The sequence below is a fragment of the Coregonus lavaretus genome (genome assembly GCF_964263955.1).
Source record: "Coregonus lavaretus genome assembly, chromosome: 30".
In the NCBI taxonomy this organism is placed as follows: domain Eukaryota; kingdom Metazoa; phylum Chordata; class Actinopteri; order Salmoniformes; family Salmonidae; genus Coregonus; species Coregonus lavaretus.
In genome coordinates, this window is record NC_140017.1 from 17,006,933 (window position 1) to 17,028,335 (window position 21,403).

At 47.6% G+C, this 21,403-nt stretch overlaps 1 protein-coding gene across 1 annotated transcript in view; it reads left to right on the top strand.

Annotated features, from left to right (window-relative positions):
* LOC311105471 (alpha-2-macroglobulin-like) overlaps nt 1-21,059 on the top strand; it is a 40,842-nt gene extending 19,783 nt beyond the window's left edge. Inside the window, exons 17-34 of the mRNA XM_084147643.1 lie at nt 12,866-13,091; nt 13,266-13,392; nt 13,519-13,640; nt 13,734-13,785; nt 15,141-15,224; nt 15,347-15,523; nt 16,326-16,401; nt 16,623-16,779; nt 16,927-17,001; nt 17,407-17,569; nt 17,868-18,058; nt 18,344-18,559; nt 19,041-19,165; nt 19,603-19,693; nt 20,257-20,325; nt 20,489-20,597; nt 20,711-20,785; nt 20,945-21,059. Of these exons, the coding sequence (XP_084003769.1) occupies nt 12,866-13,091; nt 13,266-13,392; nt 13,519-13,640; nt 13,734-13,785; nt 15,141-15,224; nt 15,347-15,523; nt 16,326-16,401; nt 16,623-16,779; nt 16,927-17,001; nt 17,407-17,569; nt 17,868-18,058; nt 18,344-18,559; nt 19,041-19,165; nt 19,603-19,693; nt 20,257-20,325; nt 20,489-20,597; nt 20,711-20,751 (2,101 nt within the window). The 3' untranslated portion in view covers nt 20,752-20,785; nt 20,945-21,059. The remainder of the gene's footprint in view (nt 1-12,865; nt 13,092-13,265; nt 13,393-13,518; nt 13,641-13,733; nt 13,786-15,140; nt 15,225-15,346; nt 15,524-16,325; nt 16,402-16,622; nt 16,780-16,926; nt 17,002-17,406; nt 17,570-17,867; nt 18,059-18,343; nt 18,560-19,040; nt 19,166-19,602; nt 19,694-20,256; nt 20,326-20,488; nt 20,598-20,710; nt 20,786-20,944) is intronic.
* The last annotated feature ends 344 nt before the right edge of the window (nt 21,060-21,403 follow it).

Here is a 21,403-nt window from a genome sequence, read left to right on the forward strand (position 1 = left end):
CTCTGTTCCCCTTGTCTTTGTGAGTGATTGTATTTGTGAGAGCGAGTAGCTCGGTTGAGCTACTCTTCCATTTGTTATTGCCAAAGTGGAATATTTCCCTTGTGATAGTTTCGTTTTGACGCTGGGTTCGTTTTATTTATGTAAACGGAATAAACTCTGGACTTCGGTGTTTTACCCCCTGCGCCTGACTCCTTCATTCACACCTCGTCACAGAATCACTCACCTGATCTGATATGGAGTCTGCAGGAGAAGACCGCATGCCTGAAGTTGTGGCAAGGGTCCAGGAGCATTCCTCGATGCTCGCCAGCTTGGGGGAAGCGATGGATTGGGTTCTTCAGGTAGTACAACGCCTGGAGAAGAGAGGACCCGATCTATCGAGACCAGCTGGTCAACCGGATCCAGCCACCTACACCCCAGCCCCTGGAGGGATCCATATATCCCGGCCACCAGCGTTTGATGGGATGGCAGTGCGATGTAAGGGATTTCTGCTCCAACTAGAGATGTATTTCTCCAGCATCAGGCCGGCGCCACTGGAGTGGGAGAAGGTATCCATCCTCGTTTCCTGCCTTTGTGGGAGAGCCCTGGAGTGGGCCAACGCGGTGTGGAACGAGGGAGCTGCCGCGTTGGAGGACTACAGGGAGTTTGCTCGCCTCTTTCGGACCGTTTTCGATCACCCGCTAGAGGGTGAACAACTGGTCCATCTGAGGCAGGGGACGAGGTCCGCACAGGACTACGCGCTGGAGCTCCGGACGCTGGCAGCGGGGTCCGGGTGGAACGAGCGGGCCCTGATCGACCATTTCCAGTGCCACCTAAGGGAGGACGTCCGACGGGAGCTAGCCTGCCGTGATGCCATGCTATCGTTCTCCCAACTGGTGGACATGGCCATCCGGCTGGACAATCTGCTAGCAGCCAGAGGACGTCCTGGTAGGGGTCTGCCCGTTCCCGCTCCGGACGACTCTGACCCTGAGCAGATGGCGCTGGGGGGAGCCGCCGGTCGAGAGAGCGCAGAAGGACAGCGACAGTGCCACTCTGGTGGCACGAAGGGACAATCCACCTCACGTCGCAGTCAACGTTCCTTTGGGTCTGGAGGCGGTAGGCAGAGTACTCATGCATCACCCCAGGTAACGAACACCCAAACTTGTTCAGGGCCCTTTGCGGCGCATTGTACCTTATCTATCTCCTTTCCCGATCACCTGGTAGTTTCCCAGTGTAAGGCGCTAGTCAATTCAGGCGCAGCTGGGAACTTTATGGACAGGGCATTTGCACGCCGTCAAGGCATTTCATTGGTTCCCCTATCCATTCCACTCCCCATCAGAGCACTTGATAGTGGACCATTAGGGTCAGAGTTGGTTAAGGAGGTTACTGTACCAGTCACCATGATTACACAGGAGACGCATGTTGAGCATATCACTTTTTTGATTATTGAGTCTCCTGCTTACCCTGTAGTCTTAGGTATTCCGTGGTTAGCCCTTCACAACCCCAATTTTTCATGGCCGCAGAGGGTTCTTACGGGGTGGTGAGTGTCTGGGTAGGTGTCTAGGTGTTTCCGTTGGTGCGACCACGGTGGAAAGTCCAGACGGTACCCCCACCGAATACCATGATCTGGCGATCGCGTTTTTCAAGATGCAAGCGACTAAATTACCACCTCATCGGGAGGGGGATTGCACGATAAACCTTCGGGTAGACGTTGTACCTCCCAGGAATCATGTGTATCCCATGTCGCAGGCTGAAACGGAAGCTATGGAAACATACGTCATCGAGTCCCTCTGCCAGGGGTATAAACGTCCCTCCACTTCACCTGCTTCCTCGAGTTTCTTCTTTGCGAAGAAGAAAGATGGCGGTTTACACCCGTGCATTGATTGTCGACCACTGAATAAGGTGACGGTATGATTTAGTTATCCTCTTCCCCTCATTCCTTCAGTGATTGAGTCAATGCACGGGGCCTGTTTTTTCACGAAATTAGACCTCAGGAGTGCCTACAACCTGGTGCGTATTCGGGAAGGGGATGAGTGGAAAACAGCATTCAGCACAACCTCGAGGCATTATGAATACCTGGTGATGCCCTAAGGTTTGATGAATGCTCCATCCGTTTTCCAGTCCTTTGTGAACGAGTTGTTTCGGGACATGCTTGGTCGCGGTGTGGTGGTCTACATCGATGACATCCTGGTGTATTCTGCTGCGCGCGCCGAGCATGTGTCCCTGGTTTGCAAGGCACTGGTCCAACTGCTGGAGAATGATGTTTATGTCAAGGCAGAGAAGTATGACTTTTTCCAGCAGTCAATCTCCTTCCTCGGATACCGCATTACAACCACAGGTGTGGAGATGGAGGGAGATCGCATTTCAGCCATGTGTAATTGGCCAACTCCAACCACGGTGAAGGAGGTGCAGCGCTTCCTTGGCTTTGCCAACTACTATCAGAGGTTTATTCAGGGCTTTGGCAAGGTTGCAGCTCCCATTAACTCCTTGTTGAAGGGTGGGCCGTCCCGGCTCCGCTGGTCTGCTGAGGCTGATTTGGCCTTCAGTAGATTGCGGGGTCTGTTCACCTCAGCCCCGGTACTGGCTCACCCCGATTCATCACTATCGTTCGTAGTGGAGGTGGATGCGTCCAAGGTAGGGATATGCGCTGTCTTATCCCAACACTCGGGCACGCCACCCAAGCTCTGCCCCTGTGCCTTCTTTTCGAAGAAGCTCAGCTCGGCGGAGCAGAACTACGGCGTTGGTGATCGGGAGCTGCTGGCTGTTGTCCGAGCTTTGACGGTGTGGAGGCATTGGCTCGAAGGGGCGAAACACCCTTTCCTCGTCTGGACAGACCACCGTAACCTGGAGTACATTCGGGCAGCGAGGAGGCTGAATCCTCACCAGGCCAGGTGGGCCCTCTTCTTCACTCGGTTTGATTTCACACTCTCATAAATTCCGGGTACGAAGAACGTGAAGGCAGTCGCAATGTCTCGGCTGTATGAAACAGAGGAGAGGCCCAGAGACAACACCCCCATACTCCCGGCCTCATGCATTGTGGTGCCGGTAGTATGGGCGATGGACGCATATATTGCGCAGGCATTACGCACAGATCCATCTCCACTGCAGTGTCCAGCTGGGCTGCAGTACGTGCCTGCGCTTATCCGTGATCGTATGATCTACTGGGCACACACGACACCCTCCTCTGGTCATCCAGGTATCGGTCGTACAATGCGCTGCCTGACCGAGAAGTACTGGTGGCCTACCTTGGCTAAGGACGTGAGGGTGTATGTTTCCTCCTGCTCAGTGTGCGCCCAGAGTAAGGCACCTAGGCACCTCCCAGCGGGTAAGCTACAACCTTTACCAGTTCCACAACGACCATGGTCTCAACTTAGTATTGATTTTCTTACTGATCTTCCCCTCTCCCAAGGTAACACCACTATCCTGGTCGTTGTGGATTGCTTTTCGAAGTCCTGCCGCCTCCTTCCTCTGCCCGGTCTCCCCACGACCCTACAAACTGCGGAGGCTCTGTTTACTCACGTCTTCTGGCACTACGGGGTACCAGAGGATATAGTGTCCGACCGAGGTCCCCAGTTCACGTCTAGAATCTGGAAGGCGTTCATGGAACGTCTGGGAGTCTCATTCAGCCTGACCTCTGGATTTCACCCCGAGAGTAATGGGCCGGTGGAAAGGGTGAATCAAGATGTGGGTAGGTACCTGCGGACCTACTATCAGGACCGGCAGGGGGAGTGGTCGGTGTTCCTGCCATGGGAAGAATACGCTCAGAACTCTCTTCGCCACTCCTCTACTAACCTAACACCCTTCCAATGTGTTTTGGGTTACCAACCGCTCCTGGCACCGTGGCACCAGAGCCAGACCGAGGCTCCTGCGGTGGATGACTGGTTTCGGCGCGCGGAGGAGACTTGGGACGCTGCCCACATTCGCCTCCAGCGCGCCATGCGTCTTCAGAAGGCGAACGCTGACCACCACCGCAGGTTGTTATTACCCCCTGATTACCGTATTAACCCCTCGTTTCATGTGTCCCTCCTCAGGCCGGTGGTAGCTGGTCCGCTCACCTCCTCTAGACATCGAGGGGGCCCCGGCGTACTCGGTCCGTTCCATCCTGGATTCAAGGCGTCGGGTGGGGGGCCTTCAGTATCTTGTGGAGTGGGAGGGGTATGGTCCGGAGGAACGGTGCTGGGTCCCAAGGAGGGACATCCTCGAACCCTCCCTGTTGAGGGATTTCCACCGTCACCATCGGCTCGCCCTGCTCCGCGTCCTCCTGGCCGTCCCGAGGCCGGGGTCGGCGCACTGCTGGAGCCGCGCGTCAAGGGGGGGTGGGGGTACTGTCACGACTTCCGCCGAGGCTGCCTCCCCTCCTTGTTCGGGCTGGTTTTTCGGCGTTCGTCGTCACCGGCTAACTAGCTACTGCCGATCCCATTCTCATCACTCCACTTGTCATGTCTTGTCTAGTCAATCACACACACCTGGTGCTCATTCCCCTAATTAGTATGTGTATAAGTGTTCCCTCTGTTCCCCTTGTCTTTGTGAGTGATTGTATTTGTGAGAGCGAGTAGCTCGGTTGAGCTACTCTTCCATTTGTTATTGCCAAGGTGGAATATTTCCCTTGTGATAGTTTCATTTTGACGCTGGGTGCGTTTTATTTATGTAAACGGAATAACTATAGACTTCGGTGTTTTACCTCCTGCGCCTCACTCCTTCATTCACACCTCGTCACAGCACCACTTTTCCGTTATTTATTTTTTAGAATTTGTTGAAACAAGTCATTTTTTTTTCATTTCACTTCACCAATTTGGTCTATTTTGTGTATGTCCATTACATGAAATCCAAATAAAAATCAATTTAAATTACAGGTTGTAATGCAACAAAATAGGAAAAACGCCAAGGGGGATGAATACTTTTGCAAGGCACTGTACGTCATATCCCAGCGATAATGCCTTGCATTAAGCCTGGGCAGGGTTGGGCGGATTACTTGAAAAATGTAATCCGTTACTGATTACAGTTACATTAAAAATAAAGTTATCAGGAATGTAATGGATTACTCAAAATGATTAATGTAATCCGATTGCATTTTATTACTTTTGGATTACTGTCACTTCTAACACCAGACATTTTAAAACATTTAAAAACATTAATCTAATTCAGCATTTTTTCATTTAGAAACATGAGTATTTCCAAATTGGGGACTAGTGTGCTATCTATTCTATGTGTAAGAGCATAGTCACATGGCTCCATACTAAAATGTTCAGTTGGTGGCACCAGCTAATGATTTGGTTGCACCACATTTACAGTGGGGTCACACAATATAAAAAATGTGTAGCCTCAGCGTCTTATAAAGTAATTCAAAGTATTTAATTAACAAGTTTACTAGACTACTAAAATGGTATGATTCAAGAACCAGTGATTGTCATGAATGTGGGGTTTGACAACTAGGCAATTGTTATTATATTACTAACAAAATATTTTTCCAGAATTTTCTGATGTTTTTGTTCAATAGAGATTCATTTGTCTACATATTTTTTGGCACTAATATCACATAGGCTAATTCATTTGGGGCTAATTCACCACCGGAGGAAGTGGTTAGCTAGATCGCTAACTAAATATAGCCTATAACGGATAGTTAGCTGTCTTATTGATATCTAACAGTAAGTGTAATGTATAGGCCTATGCACCCACTTTGAGTGGCCTATGCACCTATTTAATATTGCCCTTTGTTCAATATTTGATACAATTCAGACCAGAAATCTGTGACCCTTATCTCTTGAACAGCAACAATAGTGGTTGCTTTCAATACTGTGTTTTTCCCGAAACTGCACTGCTTCAAAGCAGCAAGCAGGAACTCTGCAGTCCAGATGACTGTCTGATTGACCAGTGGGCCAGGTGTAAATGTTTTGGAAGCCTTACCTTCAACAGAAGCCATCCATCCTTGATGGGTGATCAGCAGAACAATAAAATCTCTGAGAGCATTTTGAAATCTTGATGGTGTGCTAAATGACAGCAATGATGACAGAGTTTTATCAAATGTTCCTATTGATATTAGATTAAGTAATCCCGAATGTAATCAGCTGTTTTTAAGAATGTAGCATTCTTACAATGTTCATTCTTGTTATCGGTTTACATGATCCCTGTTACATGTAATCCGTTACTACCCAACCCTTCGCCTGGGAAGAAAACACTTCAATTTGCTCAACTTGCCATAGAGCTCGCCAGCTTGTAGTCCTAAAAGCCGAAAATGACTTGTCTCTGGTTCGTTCAGCCATTCAAATGGGGAAAATTCATGGGGAAAGAATAGGGTTTTGGGATAAACGCAGAAAATAAGGTCTGAGGTTAACACAGGTTTAGGAGATCTTATACGTTTTGTTCTATGAGATAATATCAGTCAGTTAACATGACATTTATGAATGATGATGCCTTTGTGCTTAATGTGCTTTTTTTATTACATAAATGCTTCAAAGTTCACAAAAAGTGACGTTAGCTGATGAATATTATCTCATAGAACAAAACATATGAAATCTCCTAAACCTGTTTTTACCACAGACCTTATTGTTGTTTATCCAAAAATCCTACAAAAACTCCATTCATTTTCCCATAGGCTTTGTCCAGCGAACCATTGAGGAGTTAGTGCCTACATAAATACACCATTACTATTGCTCTCTATTGGCTTAACCATTGGCTTAACTTACCCCAAGGCAAATATTTGGACTATATTAGCCCACACAGCTACAACGATACACATTCATGCTAGGTTTAAGACCTCAAATTGAAGCTTATAGAGACCCCAAATGATGCATAGAACAATTTGAATTATCTACTTTGGTTTAGATACAATGATCATGAAACTTCTGACACAATCAATTAATTTGACTTGGTGAAAATCTTCTTTTTTTTTTACCTAACTTGCTTACCACTTTTTCCATGTGGGTTCTTCTGTCATGAGCCTCTCACTCCACCGGGTTACCACCTTTATTTTCTTCCACTCTGCTCACCACTCTCTCTACTCAGCCTAACTAGCTCCACCTGTCCCTGCTCTGCTCTGCTCTAATTACTCTGCCAGCTGCGCTGCATTACCCACTACCTCTCCCAGTATTTAAGGCCCTGTCTTTCAGCTCTCCGGTGTCAGATCGTCTGCAAAGCTCACACCCGGAACCTGTTTGCTCGCGCTTCTGGCTCACCCTGGTTTTGTGACCCCGGACCTGCCTGATTTTTGGATACTCTTCTGCCCCAGGAGATCCAGACCTGCTTCTGCCATAACGACTCCTGACTACTCTTCAATCCCGGTAACTCTGACCAGCCTTCTGCCTTGCTACTACGTATTTTGGATTTCCCTTGAACTGTACTGCTGCCTTGTTTCATTCCGCCCTGTTGTGTCTGTGTCTCCCCCCCCCAGGACTTCTGGACCACCCACCACCGGCTTCATAGGACGCATCGCTGCCACTGGGGGGGGCACAGACCCAGCACATTGGACGGGATCCCTGTTACCCCTGGAGCCTTCATTCACTCCCTACTTCCCCTTTCCCTTAAGTTTTAATAAACTTTCTGGTGTGACGCAATTGTGGTCCTCTGGTCGTCTGTCTGAACCGTGACAGTACGATCTGACCATTATGGACTCAGCGCACACTTTCCCCGACATGGAAACCGATGAGCATGAGCAGCAGTTCCAGCAGCAGCAACAACAACTCGCCATGATCATTCAACTCCTCACCAACCTTACCCCAGCCAGTCTGCCCACCAGCCCTGCCCCCGAGTTACCTGCCCCGGTCATTGCAGCCGCTGCTCCGGAACCCAAGATTGGAAACCCCGAGCGGTTCAACGGCGATTCAACCCAGGTCCGGCCATTCCTGACTAGCTGCCGACTTCAGTTCTCCTTGCAGCCAAGGACCTTCGCCACGGAGGGGGCTAAAGTTGGGTATGCCATCACTCACCTGACGGGCCGAGCTCGACTCTGGGGAACAGCAGAGTTCGAACGTCAAACCCCCGCATGTGCAACCTTCGACCTGTTTGCTGAGGAGATGCTGAAGGTGTTTGACCTGGATTCACCAACCGCAGAGGCGTCTCGTGAACTGTTCAGTATTCGACAAGGCAGACGTACAGTCGCAGACCATTCCATCGACTTCCGAACCCTGGCTAGACGAAGTTCTTGGAACACACCATCGTTGGTGGACGCGTTCTTCCATAGTTTGGCTGACTATATCAAGGACGAGTTGGTCTCCCATGAACTGCCTTCCACTCTTGATGAAGCCATCGCACTGACTGTCAGGATCGACAGAAGGATACAGACCCGTCGTCGTGAGAGGGGGCGCCAAGGTCCACCTACTACCGGCATTCGGAGAGATCCGACTGGGCTCCTGTCATCTACTGCCACTCACCCAGGTCAGCTTGATCAGTCTGAGCCTATGGAGATTGGGCGAGCCTCTCTCACTCCTGCAGAGCGCCAGCGCCGCTTCACCTCAAACCTCTGCCTCTATTGTGGAGGTGATGGACATCGTGTGGTAACCTGCCCTTTAAAGGGCCGAAGCTCACCGGGCATAGGGGGAGTCCGGTTGAGTTCAATGACCATCCAGTCCTCCGACCGCAAACCCCTGCTGCAAGTTCACCTCCGCCTCTCTGACTCAACTCACACCCTGGCTGCTCTGGTGGATTCTGGCGCCGAAGCCAACATAATGGACATCAAGCTGGCACGCCAGCTGGGACTGGAGAACCTCCGTTTGACACCTCCTATTCCTGCCCGGGCACTGGACGGACACTTACTCGGATCGGTCACTCATGTCACGGCCCCGGTCTCGATGGGTCTGTCCGGAAACCATCAAGAAACTATCCAGTTTCACCTGCTCCCCTCTCCAGGCCAACCCCTCATCCTGGGTTACCCATGGCTCCGCCGGCACAACCCTCAGCTCGACTGGGTGACCGGGGTGATCAGGGAGTGGGGAGAGGACTGCCACCGAACCTGCCTGCTTGCTGCCGCACTACCCCCTCGGCCAGTACCTACTAACTCCGCTCCTGACCTCTCCAATGTCCCAGAATGCTACCATGGTCTCAGAGAGGTGTTTAACAAAGCAAGAGCCACATCTCTGCCCCCTCACCGACCGTACGACTGTGCCATCGACCTCCTCCCTGGAACAGCCCCTCCAAAGGGTCGTCTTTATTCGTTGTCTGCTCCTGAAAGAAAGTCCATGGAGGACTACATCAATGGCTCTCTGTCCGCAGGATTAATCCGTTCATCTTCATCTCCTGCTGGTGCTGGCTTCTTCTTTGTGGGGAAGAAGGACGGATCTCTTCGCCCCTGCATCGACTACAGGGGACTCAACGACATCACAGTGAAAAACCGTTACCCTCTGCCTCTGCTCACCTCTGCTTTTGAGTTGCTCCAGGGAGCCACTGTTTTTACCAAGTTGGATCTCAGAAACGCTTACCACCTAGTGCGGATCCGGGAGGGAGATGAATGGAAAACCGCATTCAATACACCAACAGGCCACTACGAGTATCTGGTTATGCCTTTTGGCCTCACCAATGCTCCTGCTGTGTTCCAGGCTCTAGTGAATGATGTACTGCGGGACATGTTAAACAAGTTTGTCTTCGTTTACCTGGATGACATCTTAATCTACTCCAGAAACCTGTCTGAACACACCCGCCATGTCCAGCAAGTCCTTCATCGTCTTCTGGAGAATTCCCTCTACGCCAAGGCAGAGAAATGTGAGTTTCACGTCAAGACAGTGGCCTTCCTGGGGTACATAGTGGCAGAGGGAAGTATCCAAATGGATCCTGCCAAAGTATCAGCAGTCACTTCATGGCCAGTTCCGGAGAACAGAAAGAAGCTGCAACAGTTTCTGGGGTTTGCTAACTTCTATAGAAAGTTTATCCGGAACTACAGTACCGTTGCTGCCCCTCTCACTGCTCTAACCAGCACCAAGCAACCCTTCACCTGGACCCCAGCAGCCGACAAAGCCTTCAGTACCCTCAAGGTGAGGTTCACCTCCGCTCCCATCCTCCAGATGCCTGATGTGGACCGGCAATTCATTGTGGAGGTGGACGCCTCGGATGTGGGAGTTGGTGCTGTGATTTCTCAGTGGGCTGCGGAGGATAGGAAGCTCCATCCCTGTGCCTTTTTCTCACGTCGGTTGTCCCCCTCTGAGTGCAATTACGACATAGGGAACCGTGAGCTGCTGGCTGTGAAGCTTGCCTTGGAGGAGTGGCGTCACTGGCTGGAGGGGTCCACCATTCCATTTCTCGTTTGGACCGATCATAAGAACTTGGAGTACATCCGCACGGCCAAACGGTTGAACTCCAGGCAGTCCCGCTGGGCCCTGTTCTTCACCAGGTTTAATTTCACTCTGTCATACCGGCCTGGATCACGCAACACCAAGCCAGACGCCCTCTCCCGTCAATTCCAGAAGGATGACACCCCCTCCAAGGACCCTGTGTCGATTCTGCCAAGTCCCTGCATCGTTGCAGCTCTGACCTGGGCTGTTGAGGAACAGGTGCTGGAGGCTCTCCGTAACCAGCCAGGTCCCAGCACTTGCCCAGCTGACCGCCTTTTTGTCCCCGAAGACCTGAGGTCCCAGGTCGTTCAGTGGGGACATGACTCCCGCCTAGCTTGTCACCCTGGCTCCACCCGCACTTACAACCTGCTCGCCCAGAGGTTCTGGTGGCCCTCTCTGAGAAAGGATGTACGGGAATTCGTCCAAGCCTGCCCCATCTGCAACCAACACAAGTCGTCCTGCCAGCCCCCAGCCGGATTGCTGCAGCCCCTGCCTGTGCCCAGACGTCCCTGGTCTCACATCGCCCTTGACTTTGTCACGGGGCTGCCCCCTTCAAGAGGCATGACCGTCATTCTCACCATAGTTGACCGTTTCAGCAAGATGGCACACTTCATTCCCCTCCCCAAGCTCCCAACCGCCAAGGAGACCGCCCAGGTGGTCCTGGAACACGTCTTCCGGATCCATGGACTGCCAAAGGATGTAGTTTCTGACCGTGGTCCACAATTCTCCTCCGCTTTTTGGAAGGAGTTCTGTCACCTGCTGGGAGCCACAGTCAGTCTGACTTCCGGATTCCATCCCCAATCCAATGGGCAGTCAGAGCGGGCTAATCAGGAGCTCGAGAAGGCACTGCGATGCATGACTTCACGCAACCCCCACTCCTGGTCGCAGCAATTGACATGGGTGGAGTACGCACACAATTCTCTGACCTGCTCTGCCATCGGTATGTCCCCTTTCCAATGTGTTTATGGATACCAGCCTCCTCTATTTGCCAGCCAGGAAGAGGAGGTTACTTGCCCATCTGCACTTGCTTTTGCCCGTCGATGTCGCCGCACCTGGTCACAAGCCCGAGCCACACTCCTCAGATCCGTTGCCAGCTACACTACCGGGGCCAACCGTCGGAGAATTCCTGCTCCCACCTACCATGTTGGTCAAAGGGTGTGGTTGTCATCGAAGAACCTGCCACTCAGGGTGGAGTCGCAGAAGCTGGCACCTCGGTTCATTGGCCCATTCCCTATCATAAGAGTGATTAGCCCAACTGCTGTCCGGCTCCAACTGCCTAATTCCCTGAGGGTGCACCCCACTTTCCATGTGTCTAAGATTAAGCCCATCCATGAGAGTCCGCTGGTCCCTGCTGCGCCTTGTCCTCCTCCTCCACGGCTCGTCGATGGTGGTCTGGTTTACACCGTCCGCCGCCTGCTTCGGTCCAGACGGAGGGGTAGGGGTCTCCAGTACCTCATTGACTGGGAGGGCTATGGACCTGAGGAAAGGACCTGGGTGCCAGCTAGTCGGATTGTGGATAGGACTCTCATCACCGCTTTCCACCAACGGCATCCTGATCAACCTGCAATCCGTAGGGGCCGCCCCAGAGGGGTCCCTAACCGTCCTGCCCGCTCGGCTTCCTGTCCTGTGCCTGATCCTGTCTCGGGACCTGTCCCATCTCCCGACCACGGCCCTCCGGCTTCCTCCGAGGATGAGGACGTTCACTCGGACCGTTCGGAGGAGTTCTAGCCCTCCTCCGGCTCCCCTCCTCCCGCCCGGCGTGGTGTTGCTCTTGGGACTTCTGGGGCCGTCCCTTGGGGGGGGGGTTCTGTCATGAGCCTCTCACTCCACCGGGTTACCACCTTTATTTTCTTCCACTCTGCTCACCACTCTCTCTACTCAGCCTAACTAGCTCCACCTGTCCCTGCTCTGCTCTGCTCTAATTACTCTGCCAGCTGCGCTGCATTACCCACTACCTCTCCCAGTATTTAAGGCCCTGTCTTTCAGCTCTCCGGTGTCAGATCGTCTGCAAAGCTCACACCCGGAACCTGTTTGCTCGCGCTTCTGGCTCACCCTGGTTTTGTGACCCCGGACCTGCCTGATTTTTGGATACTCTTCTGCCCCAGGAGATCCAGACCTGCTTCTGCCATAACGACTCCTGACTACTCTTCAATCCCGGTAACTCTGACCAGCCTTCTGCCTTGCTACTACGTATTTTGGATTTCCCTTGAACTGTACTGCTGCCTTGTTTCATTCCGCCCTGTTGTGTCTGTGTCTCCCCCCCCCAGGACTTCTGGACCACCCACCACCGGCTTCATAGGACGCATCGCTGCCACTGGGGGGGGCACAGACCCAGCACATTGGACGGGATCCCTGTTACCCCTGGAGCCTTCATTCACTCCCTACTTCCCCTTTCCCTTAAGTTTTAATAAACTTTCTGGTGTGACGCAATTGTGGTCCTCTGGTCGTCTGTCTGAACCGTGACATCTTCCTTTACAGGCTCCATGAAATGATGACCTCTTCCAAAATATTTGGTCAAATTATGAATTTTGTGTATGGTTTTCTAGAGACAAGTGTGGCTCAATTTACCCCTTTGGCTCAACTTTTCTATTTTCACTTAGTGGCTTTCTGTTTGAACTCTGACCTCTGTACAGGGAATCTGGAACAGCAGACATGCCCCTTACAGTCCCAGACACCATCACCACCTGGGAGACAGAGGCATTCTGCCTGGCCCCTGGTGGCTTCGGTCTGGCTCCTCCGGTGGAGATCACTGTCTTCCAGCCCTTCTTCCTAGAGCTCACCCTGCCCTACTCCATCATCCGTGGAGAGCACTTTGAGCTGAAGGCCACTGTGTTCAACTACCTGTCCAAGTGCATCATGGTACGGCACTGCATCATGATCGTTTCTTGAGTTGTTTCATGAGTTTCTGAAGTTGTATAACATTTTGTGTTTTGTTGCAGTTTGTCTAGTCATTGTTTAATATTTTTTAAATGTAGATCCAGGGTATCATTCTTGGGTTTTCCATGTTTTGTTTAAATTGTTCCTATTTGCCAGGTTTCTGTGACTCCGGCTCACTCCTTAGACTATACTCTCACACCCTTGAATGATGTCCAGTACTCATCATGCTTGTGTGCCAATGGACAAAAGACCTTCAGTTGGACAATGGCACCATCTGTCCTGGGTAAGTCATAAGTCTTCATTCAACCGTTCAAACAGCTGAATGGATGTCAACCTGAGTTGTGTACTCTGTCACCGTATTGGATGTTGTGTAACCTGTGCTGCACTCTGTCTGTCAATGTGTGTGTAGGGGTTGTGAATGTGTCCATTAGTGCAGAGGCTGTCCAGTCCCACGCTGTGTGTGACAATGAAATTGTGAATGTACCAGAGAGAGGACGCATCGACACAGTCACACAGAGCCTGCTGGTGAAGGTATGTAGTCTACTGCTGTGGTGAAACTTACTGCTGTACAGATACCATCTAGTGTAACTGCCTTTGACTGAAAATAATCTCCTCTCCTCTCAGGCGGAGGGAACAGAGAAGACCGACACCTACAACTGGTTGCTATGTCCAACTGGTCAGTAATGCATGAACTTTGAATGTTCAATGTAGTGAAGTGACTTTCATTAATGTGATGACTGTTATTTATTGAATCAACTAACTATGTTTAATTGTCACTCGATTCAATTAATCATGTAACAATTAACTCATTAGGATTTGGGGCACCACGGAAGAAGTTGTTTATAGAGTTACCATCTCCCGAATGTAACTCTAAAATATACATATGTTATATATCGATAACAGTCACTTATTAATCATTACCTCATATCAGTCTCATTCTGAACGTTGCATAATCCTTGGATCCGCAAGAACCCCAACCTTACTTATGAGTCAGCAATACACAAATTTGCTTAATTAATTATTTACTAGCTAACTAAATAATAACACAGAATACATACTTAATACATGAGAAAAGGTCCCTAGCGGACAAACAACAGCATGACTGCTTGGTTATCAAAGGAAAGGGAGGGATAGATAAAGAAGGAGGGGGAGAGGGACAAAGAGAGTCAAACTTATCGTATAACATTTAGAAACTACGCTCCACATTAATCAGAATTCTTAGCACCCTAACCACCGCCCATTCGGAGAAAAATTCATCAATCTATTTACGTGTCTGTCTTTGTTCGTCGTCTCTCTGTAGAAACCAATCACTCCTATGGGGAAGGTGTTAATGAGAGCCACAGATCCACGCTTTCTGATCTAAATGTACATTTTGTTACCAAGGCTTTTTATCCTTGCGTAAAAACGGGGCGTTCCATCACGCCAACACAATGTCTGTGCTCCCTTGGGGCGTGGTTACTGACTGGGCAAAAGTTTATATGAAAAACAATTATCTCATCAGAAGACTAAAATCACATTCCTATCTTCACCAAAATACTCTCATCTTTAATCATATATTTTATACAACATTTGGGTGTAAACCTGATAGATAGAATGTGTACATTTTCCGAGTTACAGTTATTTATTGATACCATCCTTAATGACATCACAAAATAATAAAGAATATGACATGATTGTTCTTTAGGTCCCCACTGACCATTCTTAACATTCGGATGATATAAATAATGTTCCAATGTTAACCTTTTGGACAAAAAGGTTTTGGCGGCAAAAGTATTTTGAACAAAGACATTCCTTTACCAATACTGGAGAGCAAGGGAGAGATCCCCCTCCTCTCTAATTTATGGCAGAGTGTTAAGGTGTCAAAACCGGCCCAGCCCCCCCTCTCTCCTCTTCTGTGGGTGAGATGGGGTCTGGTTTTTATCAGCCATTTGCCAAGCTGATCTGAGGCCTTTGGATCCTCAGCCAGGAGAGTCATGACATCACTTTGGTTGAACTGATCATCTCCATTCATCTTATCATCTGTGTCCATAGGAGAAGCTCTGACAGAGGAGGTGGAACTGCAACTCCCCAAGAATGTGGTGGATGGATCTAATCGAATGTCCCTCTCAGTCCTGGGTAAAATAAACCATTGTATTGTTTAGAGAGGCGTAGTGGTGGGAAAAGCAACCCTTCTCCAGTGATAACGCTGCTGTTTGCTATAGAGGACAGTCTTACAGAAGTCCCATGTTTCTCTGTAGGGGACATCCTGGGTCGGGCCCTCAAGAACCTGGATGGACTGTTGCAGATGCCATATGGGTGTGGAGAGCAGAATATGGCCCTCCTAGCCCCCAATATCTACATTCTGGAGTACCTGAGGAACACAGAGCAGCTCACTCCAGCAATTCGAGACAAGGCTACCAAGTTCCTCACTAGTGGTAACAGAGTCCCTCAAAATATGGATCGTATTGATTAGACACCAAACTGTAGAAAACAGGGCTGGATTTGTCCAATAAGAGCCCTTTTGTTTGTTTCCGTTGAATAATTTAAAAAAAAAGTTTCACCACAGTGTGCCTTAATGACTACGACCCTGCTATCATGTAAATGATAGCGCTCCAGCATAGATGACATCACAGTGTCTTATCAACAGAGCATCACTGACCCAACACATGTAGGGACTTCCAGATGTTTCCCCACTGAAATCATTTGATCAGAGAATATTGAGGCTGCATCCCAAATGGCACCCCAAGGGTAATCAGTTCCATGTAATCTGATTACAAAAAAATCAGCTACATTACCAGCTAAAATATTGTAATCAGATTACAGATACTTTTGAAAAACTAGATTATTACTAACTTTTAAATTCAGAATTTTTCTTTGCTGAAAAAAAACACATTGACACCTTTCTGTTTTCTAGATGGATCCTTTTTTATCTTCTTCTATGCCTCTTAAGGGGAAAGTAATCCAAAAGTAACAAAGTAATCAGATTACGTTACTGAGTTTGGGTAATCCAAAAGTTACGTTACTGATTACAATTTTGGACAGGCAACTAGTAACTGTAACGGATTACCTTTAGAAAGTAATCTACCCAACCCTGCCTATTCCCTAAATAGCGCACTCATTTTTTCCTGACAAAAGTAGTGTACTATATAGGGAATAGGGTGCCATTTGGGGCACACGGTCAGTGACTATAAAAAACACATGGTCTCTTTGTTGTTCACTCTAAAAACACGCCGACAGGTTACCAAAGGCAGCTGAACTACAAGCATTTTGATGGTGCATACAGCACATTTGGACAAGGCTCGGGCAACACTTGGTGAGTATTGTGTTTTTCACCTACTGGTAAACACATTATAACTGTGTCTGTTTCAATTAAGTATTGACCAATCAAATGGCATTGTCTCTGACAGAGACCATGGATGTGACATAAGTTAAAATAAGCTGTCATTGCATGTAATGTCAAGCTCTAAGTCATGTTTATGACAACCTTATGTGGGTATTATGACGGGACATTCAAATCAAGTTCTCTTTCCTCAGGCTGACTGCTTTTGTCTTGAGATCCTTTGGCAAAGCACAGTCTTTCATCTATATTGACCCGGCAAAAATTGAGCAATCCAAGACTTGGTTAGAACGTCGACAAGGCAAACATGGCTGTTTCATCAGATTGGGGAAACTCTTTAATAACAGAATGAAGGTATTTATATTGATAATAAACTGATTAGAAGATGTAGTTGTATGTCTCGTCAGACCAGCCATAAAATAGTGAATGATGATTTCAACAGAATTGTATCAGGCTAAATACAGTTTATACACGTTTTAGTATTTTGACATTGTTTTGTAGGGTGGGGTGACAGATGAAGTCACACTGACGGCCTACATCACTGCTTCAATGCTGGAGCTCAACATGTCAGTGTCGGTAAGTAGCATCTCCACATAACCATTGTTTCTCACTACAACAATGTCCATTACAGGCAACTGAATTAGCCTCCTATATGAAGACTGTTGTGTACCTCTTACATCAACTGTCATCTACAATGTAATGAGTTGTGTATTTAAAATTGACAGTTAAATAATGTTTTTCTCTCAAAGTAGCCTATGCAATAAGTATAAGAATATGTTACCATAAGCAGATCTAAATGGTATTGTGCTGTTAAAACTGAGTAGGCTTAGTTACTACTGTAAACTGAAAAACTAGAAGTGCTTCAGCATGAATGTCTGTAGCCTAGTCCCAGATCTGTTTGTATTGTCATGCCAGTACAAACAGATCTGGGACCAGGCTAACATGTCTCTTAACGTGTTGCTCTGTTATTCTGTGCTCCAGGATCCTGTTGTGTATGGCAGCTTGTCTTGCCTGAGGAACTCCACCAGTGATTTGTCCAACACCTACACTACTGCTCTGCTGGCCTACACCTTTACCCTGGCAGGGGACATGGAGACCCGGGCCCAGCTTCTGCAGCACCTGGACACGATCGCATTACAAGAGGGTGAGACATATCCTGGTCCAAGATCTGTTTGTGCTGTCTTGACTTAATAGAGTTAGTCAATGGAGTAAATAGTCTGGCTCTCCAAATAGGCTCAATCAAACACCAAAGCATTTCATAGAACACAAATACAATTTGAACTCAGTTTTTGTCCAAAAATTCATTGTGCGGGTCAGAGAAGAACTGTGTATCCTGTATATTGATGAATAAGCTAGCCCCTATTTTTTCTCTCTGTGTGTTTGTGTGTGTTTGTGTGTGTGTGTGTTTGTGTGTGTGTGCACGCGCGCTCCTCGTCCCTCAGGGGGTCTCCTGCACTGGACTCAGACCTCCTCAGAGACCTCAGCCTCCCTGGCAGTGGAGATCAGCTCCTACGTTCTGCTGGCTTCCCTCAGTGCCTCCCCTCTGTCTACCACTGACCTGGGCTACGCCTCCCGCATCGTCAGGTGGCTGGTGAGGCAGCAGAACGCCTACGGAGGCTTCTCCTCCACACAGGTATACTTCCAAAACACCTCTGTTCCGAAATGGCACCCTGTGCTGTGCACTAGTAATGAGGCATTATTACCTTGACTTTTACCAGATCACAGGCATGTGTGTGCTTCTTGTCATTTCAAGCCTGATGAGTCTAACTTCCACTGAAATGGAGCCTAGAAATCATAATGGATGGAAATGGGAAATAGTCACTCTAGGGACTGACCAATGTAAAAATCGACCCTTTCTGTAAAATGGGATAGCTTCATTCATTTTGAATATATTTGTCTGTGTTCTATTGGTGTTTAGGACACAGTGGTGGCCCTCCAGGCCCTAGCTCTCTACTCCACCAGGGTGTTCAGTAGAGAGGGCACCAGCACAGTGACAGTACAGTCTCCCAGTGGGGGACAGCACCTTTTCGAAGTTAACCAAAACAACAAGCTTCTCTACCAGGAAAGGGCGCTGCAGGACACAGAAGGGAAGTACAGTGTGGAAGTGAAGGGCAGTGCTTGTGCCTCAGTGCAGGTCAGTGAATACACATCTCTCCTCCCAATCCTATGTTGCCAAAATACGGTTTAATCTATCACTAAAGCTACAGTCTGGGAATGTTTTTTCTGCAAAACAGCAGCCCTGTGCCACTTGATTTGGTATACAACTGAGGCAGTGGAGGCTGCTGAGGGGAGGACGGCACATAATAATGGGTGGAACACAGTAAATGGAATAGCATCAAACACATGGACACCATGTGTTTGATGTATTTGCTACCATTCCACTAATTCCGCTCCAGCCATTACCACGAGCCTGTCCTCCCCAATTAAGGTGCCACCAACCTCCTGTGAGCTGAGGGATGGGGCTGGGGAAATGTAACTCCTCAAGAACCATTGTTATATTATTCAAGACTCAATGGTTACAATTGAAGAATTGAAGTAACCATCATACAGATATCCAGAGCCCAGACTGTTGATTGAAGAAGCCTCTCCTGACTTTTTCTATTTTTCTTTCCCAGGTGGCGCTCCACTACAACATCCCTACTCCTACTGACAGCACAACGCTCAGCATCAAGGTGAAGCCAGAGGTCGACTGCAACAGCAACTCTTTGAGACCCAGAGTCACGCTAAAACTTCAATCTCAGTAAGAATGAATGGCCATTTGCATTCACAAAAGCATTCTTTGAATAGATTTATCAATAACACTCCAAAGTGTTATTATGGAGCATGTCTTCCAGAATGGACTTGACCCAAATTACTTGGTTTCCTATTGGAAAGGTTGGTGGCACCTTAATTGGCGAGAACGGGCTCGTGGTAATGGCTGGAGCGGAATAGGTGGAATTGTATCAAATACATCAAACACATGGTTTCCAGCTGTTTGATGCAATTCCATTCCAGCCATTATTATGAGCCGTCCTCCCCTCAGCAGCCTCCACTGGTTTCTACCTAGGCTTGGATCAGTAACAGTTTGAAAACATATCAGGCAACCTGGTCTTTTTATGGTTAAAATAATCAAATTAGTTTGGTTATTGTTTATCAAAATCAAACTTTGATATCACAGGCATCTCTTTGCTTTCACAGATATCATGGAAAGGAGCTGACCACCAATATGATTATAGTGGATTTGAAAATGCTGTCTGGTTTTGCCCCAGACCCAGAGTCTTTGGGGAGGGTGAGTTTTTTAAATAACATACGTTTATGGTGTTACCTGTGACCTTTCTCCATGTAGCTCTTGCCTCTCATCTGTGAACCTTTCTGATACTGACCTTTTTTGTCTATAGAATAACTATCTTCAAAGTAATGACTTGGTACGTCGGTTGTAAGATGAAAGCTTAATTTTAGTAATAATACTGGTTCACGTTGCATTTTGCCACGTTAGATTCTAAAAAACAATAAAAGAAAGTTGCTAGGATAATCACTTGTCACTTGTACATAACTGGCGCGTTCCCATTTTTGTTACTTCCTGTCGCAAGGCATTCTGTTATTTGCAGTCAATAGCCTAATCCAATACTAACCAATACAACAGAAATATGTACATACTGTAGTTCATTCAATCTCCATCACGTGAATTCTAATACAATTACTATTGTACATACATTATGTAAATAACTGTAAAATAAAAATATATTTAGATACAGCTCAATGAATTAACTGTAAACATTATCTCTGTAACCCATTAAAGTTACAACATTGTCGATGCAATATGAATGATCAGTGAATGGCTTGTCTTCACAGCTGAGAGGTTCACTTCTAGTGGATCGTGTCGATACTAAAGATGACCATGTGTTAATGTACTTGAGAGAGGTGAGACCAAACCATCCATCAGTTTGAAACAGTGCACATAACACTCAATGTAATGGAATTAATTTGTGTGGAATGTCCTTCAAAGTCAGCAAAGCTGAAATTACACTTCTGCTTGGAGGGTTTAAATACTTGTAACCAAAATGCTTATTTTTTCTCCCAACAGTTACCGTCACTATTCCTACCTTTCAACCACACCCTGGACATCATACAGGAGCTCCCAGTACAGAATCTAAAGCCTGCAGTGGTCAAGATCTATGACTACTACCAGCCAAGTAAGTTTATATTTAACTTTCCCCAAGATGTATTTTTCCCTCTGCTTTTTAGTAACATTTAGTTAACTTGTGTTCATTTAGTGAGACTTACCTGTATTTTTGGTTTTATTCAGGTGACCAGGCAGAGACAGAATATGTCTTCCCTTGCAAGTAGGGGTTACAAGCTGGTGAACTATCTGGAATTATTGGTAATTTTATATAGCTGGCCTGACCCATATACTATATGTGATATACATTATTTAGTTAACTGGGTCAATATTCCTTTATTCATTTTACCTAAATGCTGGCCAATTTGTTATTAGATAATTATTTACATGGCCCTATTCATTGTATTTGCCGCTCTGCAGATGTAAGAAGAAAATGACATTAACAGAGGTCACACATGCAACCCTTGAGGCATCTTTCAAGATCTCAAGTAAAGGATGTAACTTACTGGAATTAAAGTTTTTCATTAAAACTCTATTCTTGAGCATTTTTTCCAGATCGTTTTTGCGTGTAGGTTTTGATGTCACACTATGGCAAGAAATGAGTTCCGAGGTGTAGGCTCAGGAGACAAGGGGAATATTGAAAGGCTTTATGTAAGACAGTAAGTCTCTTCCTGGGGAACTAGTACCCATGGATGTAAATGGCCTATCCAACAGGGGGTACTTGGGAAGACTTATGAGCAATATGTAATTGGGAGTCCAGTAAACATAAAAGATCTACAAATTGTTTTTGTTAAGTTCCAGAGAGCTGCAATGTGCTGTTAATCGGTGTTGCCAACTGTACGAAGGTGTGTAAATGTTCTTTCTCAATTTTGCTCAAAG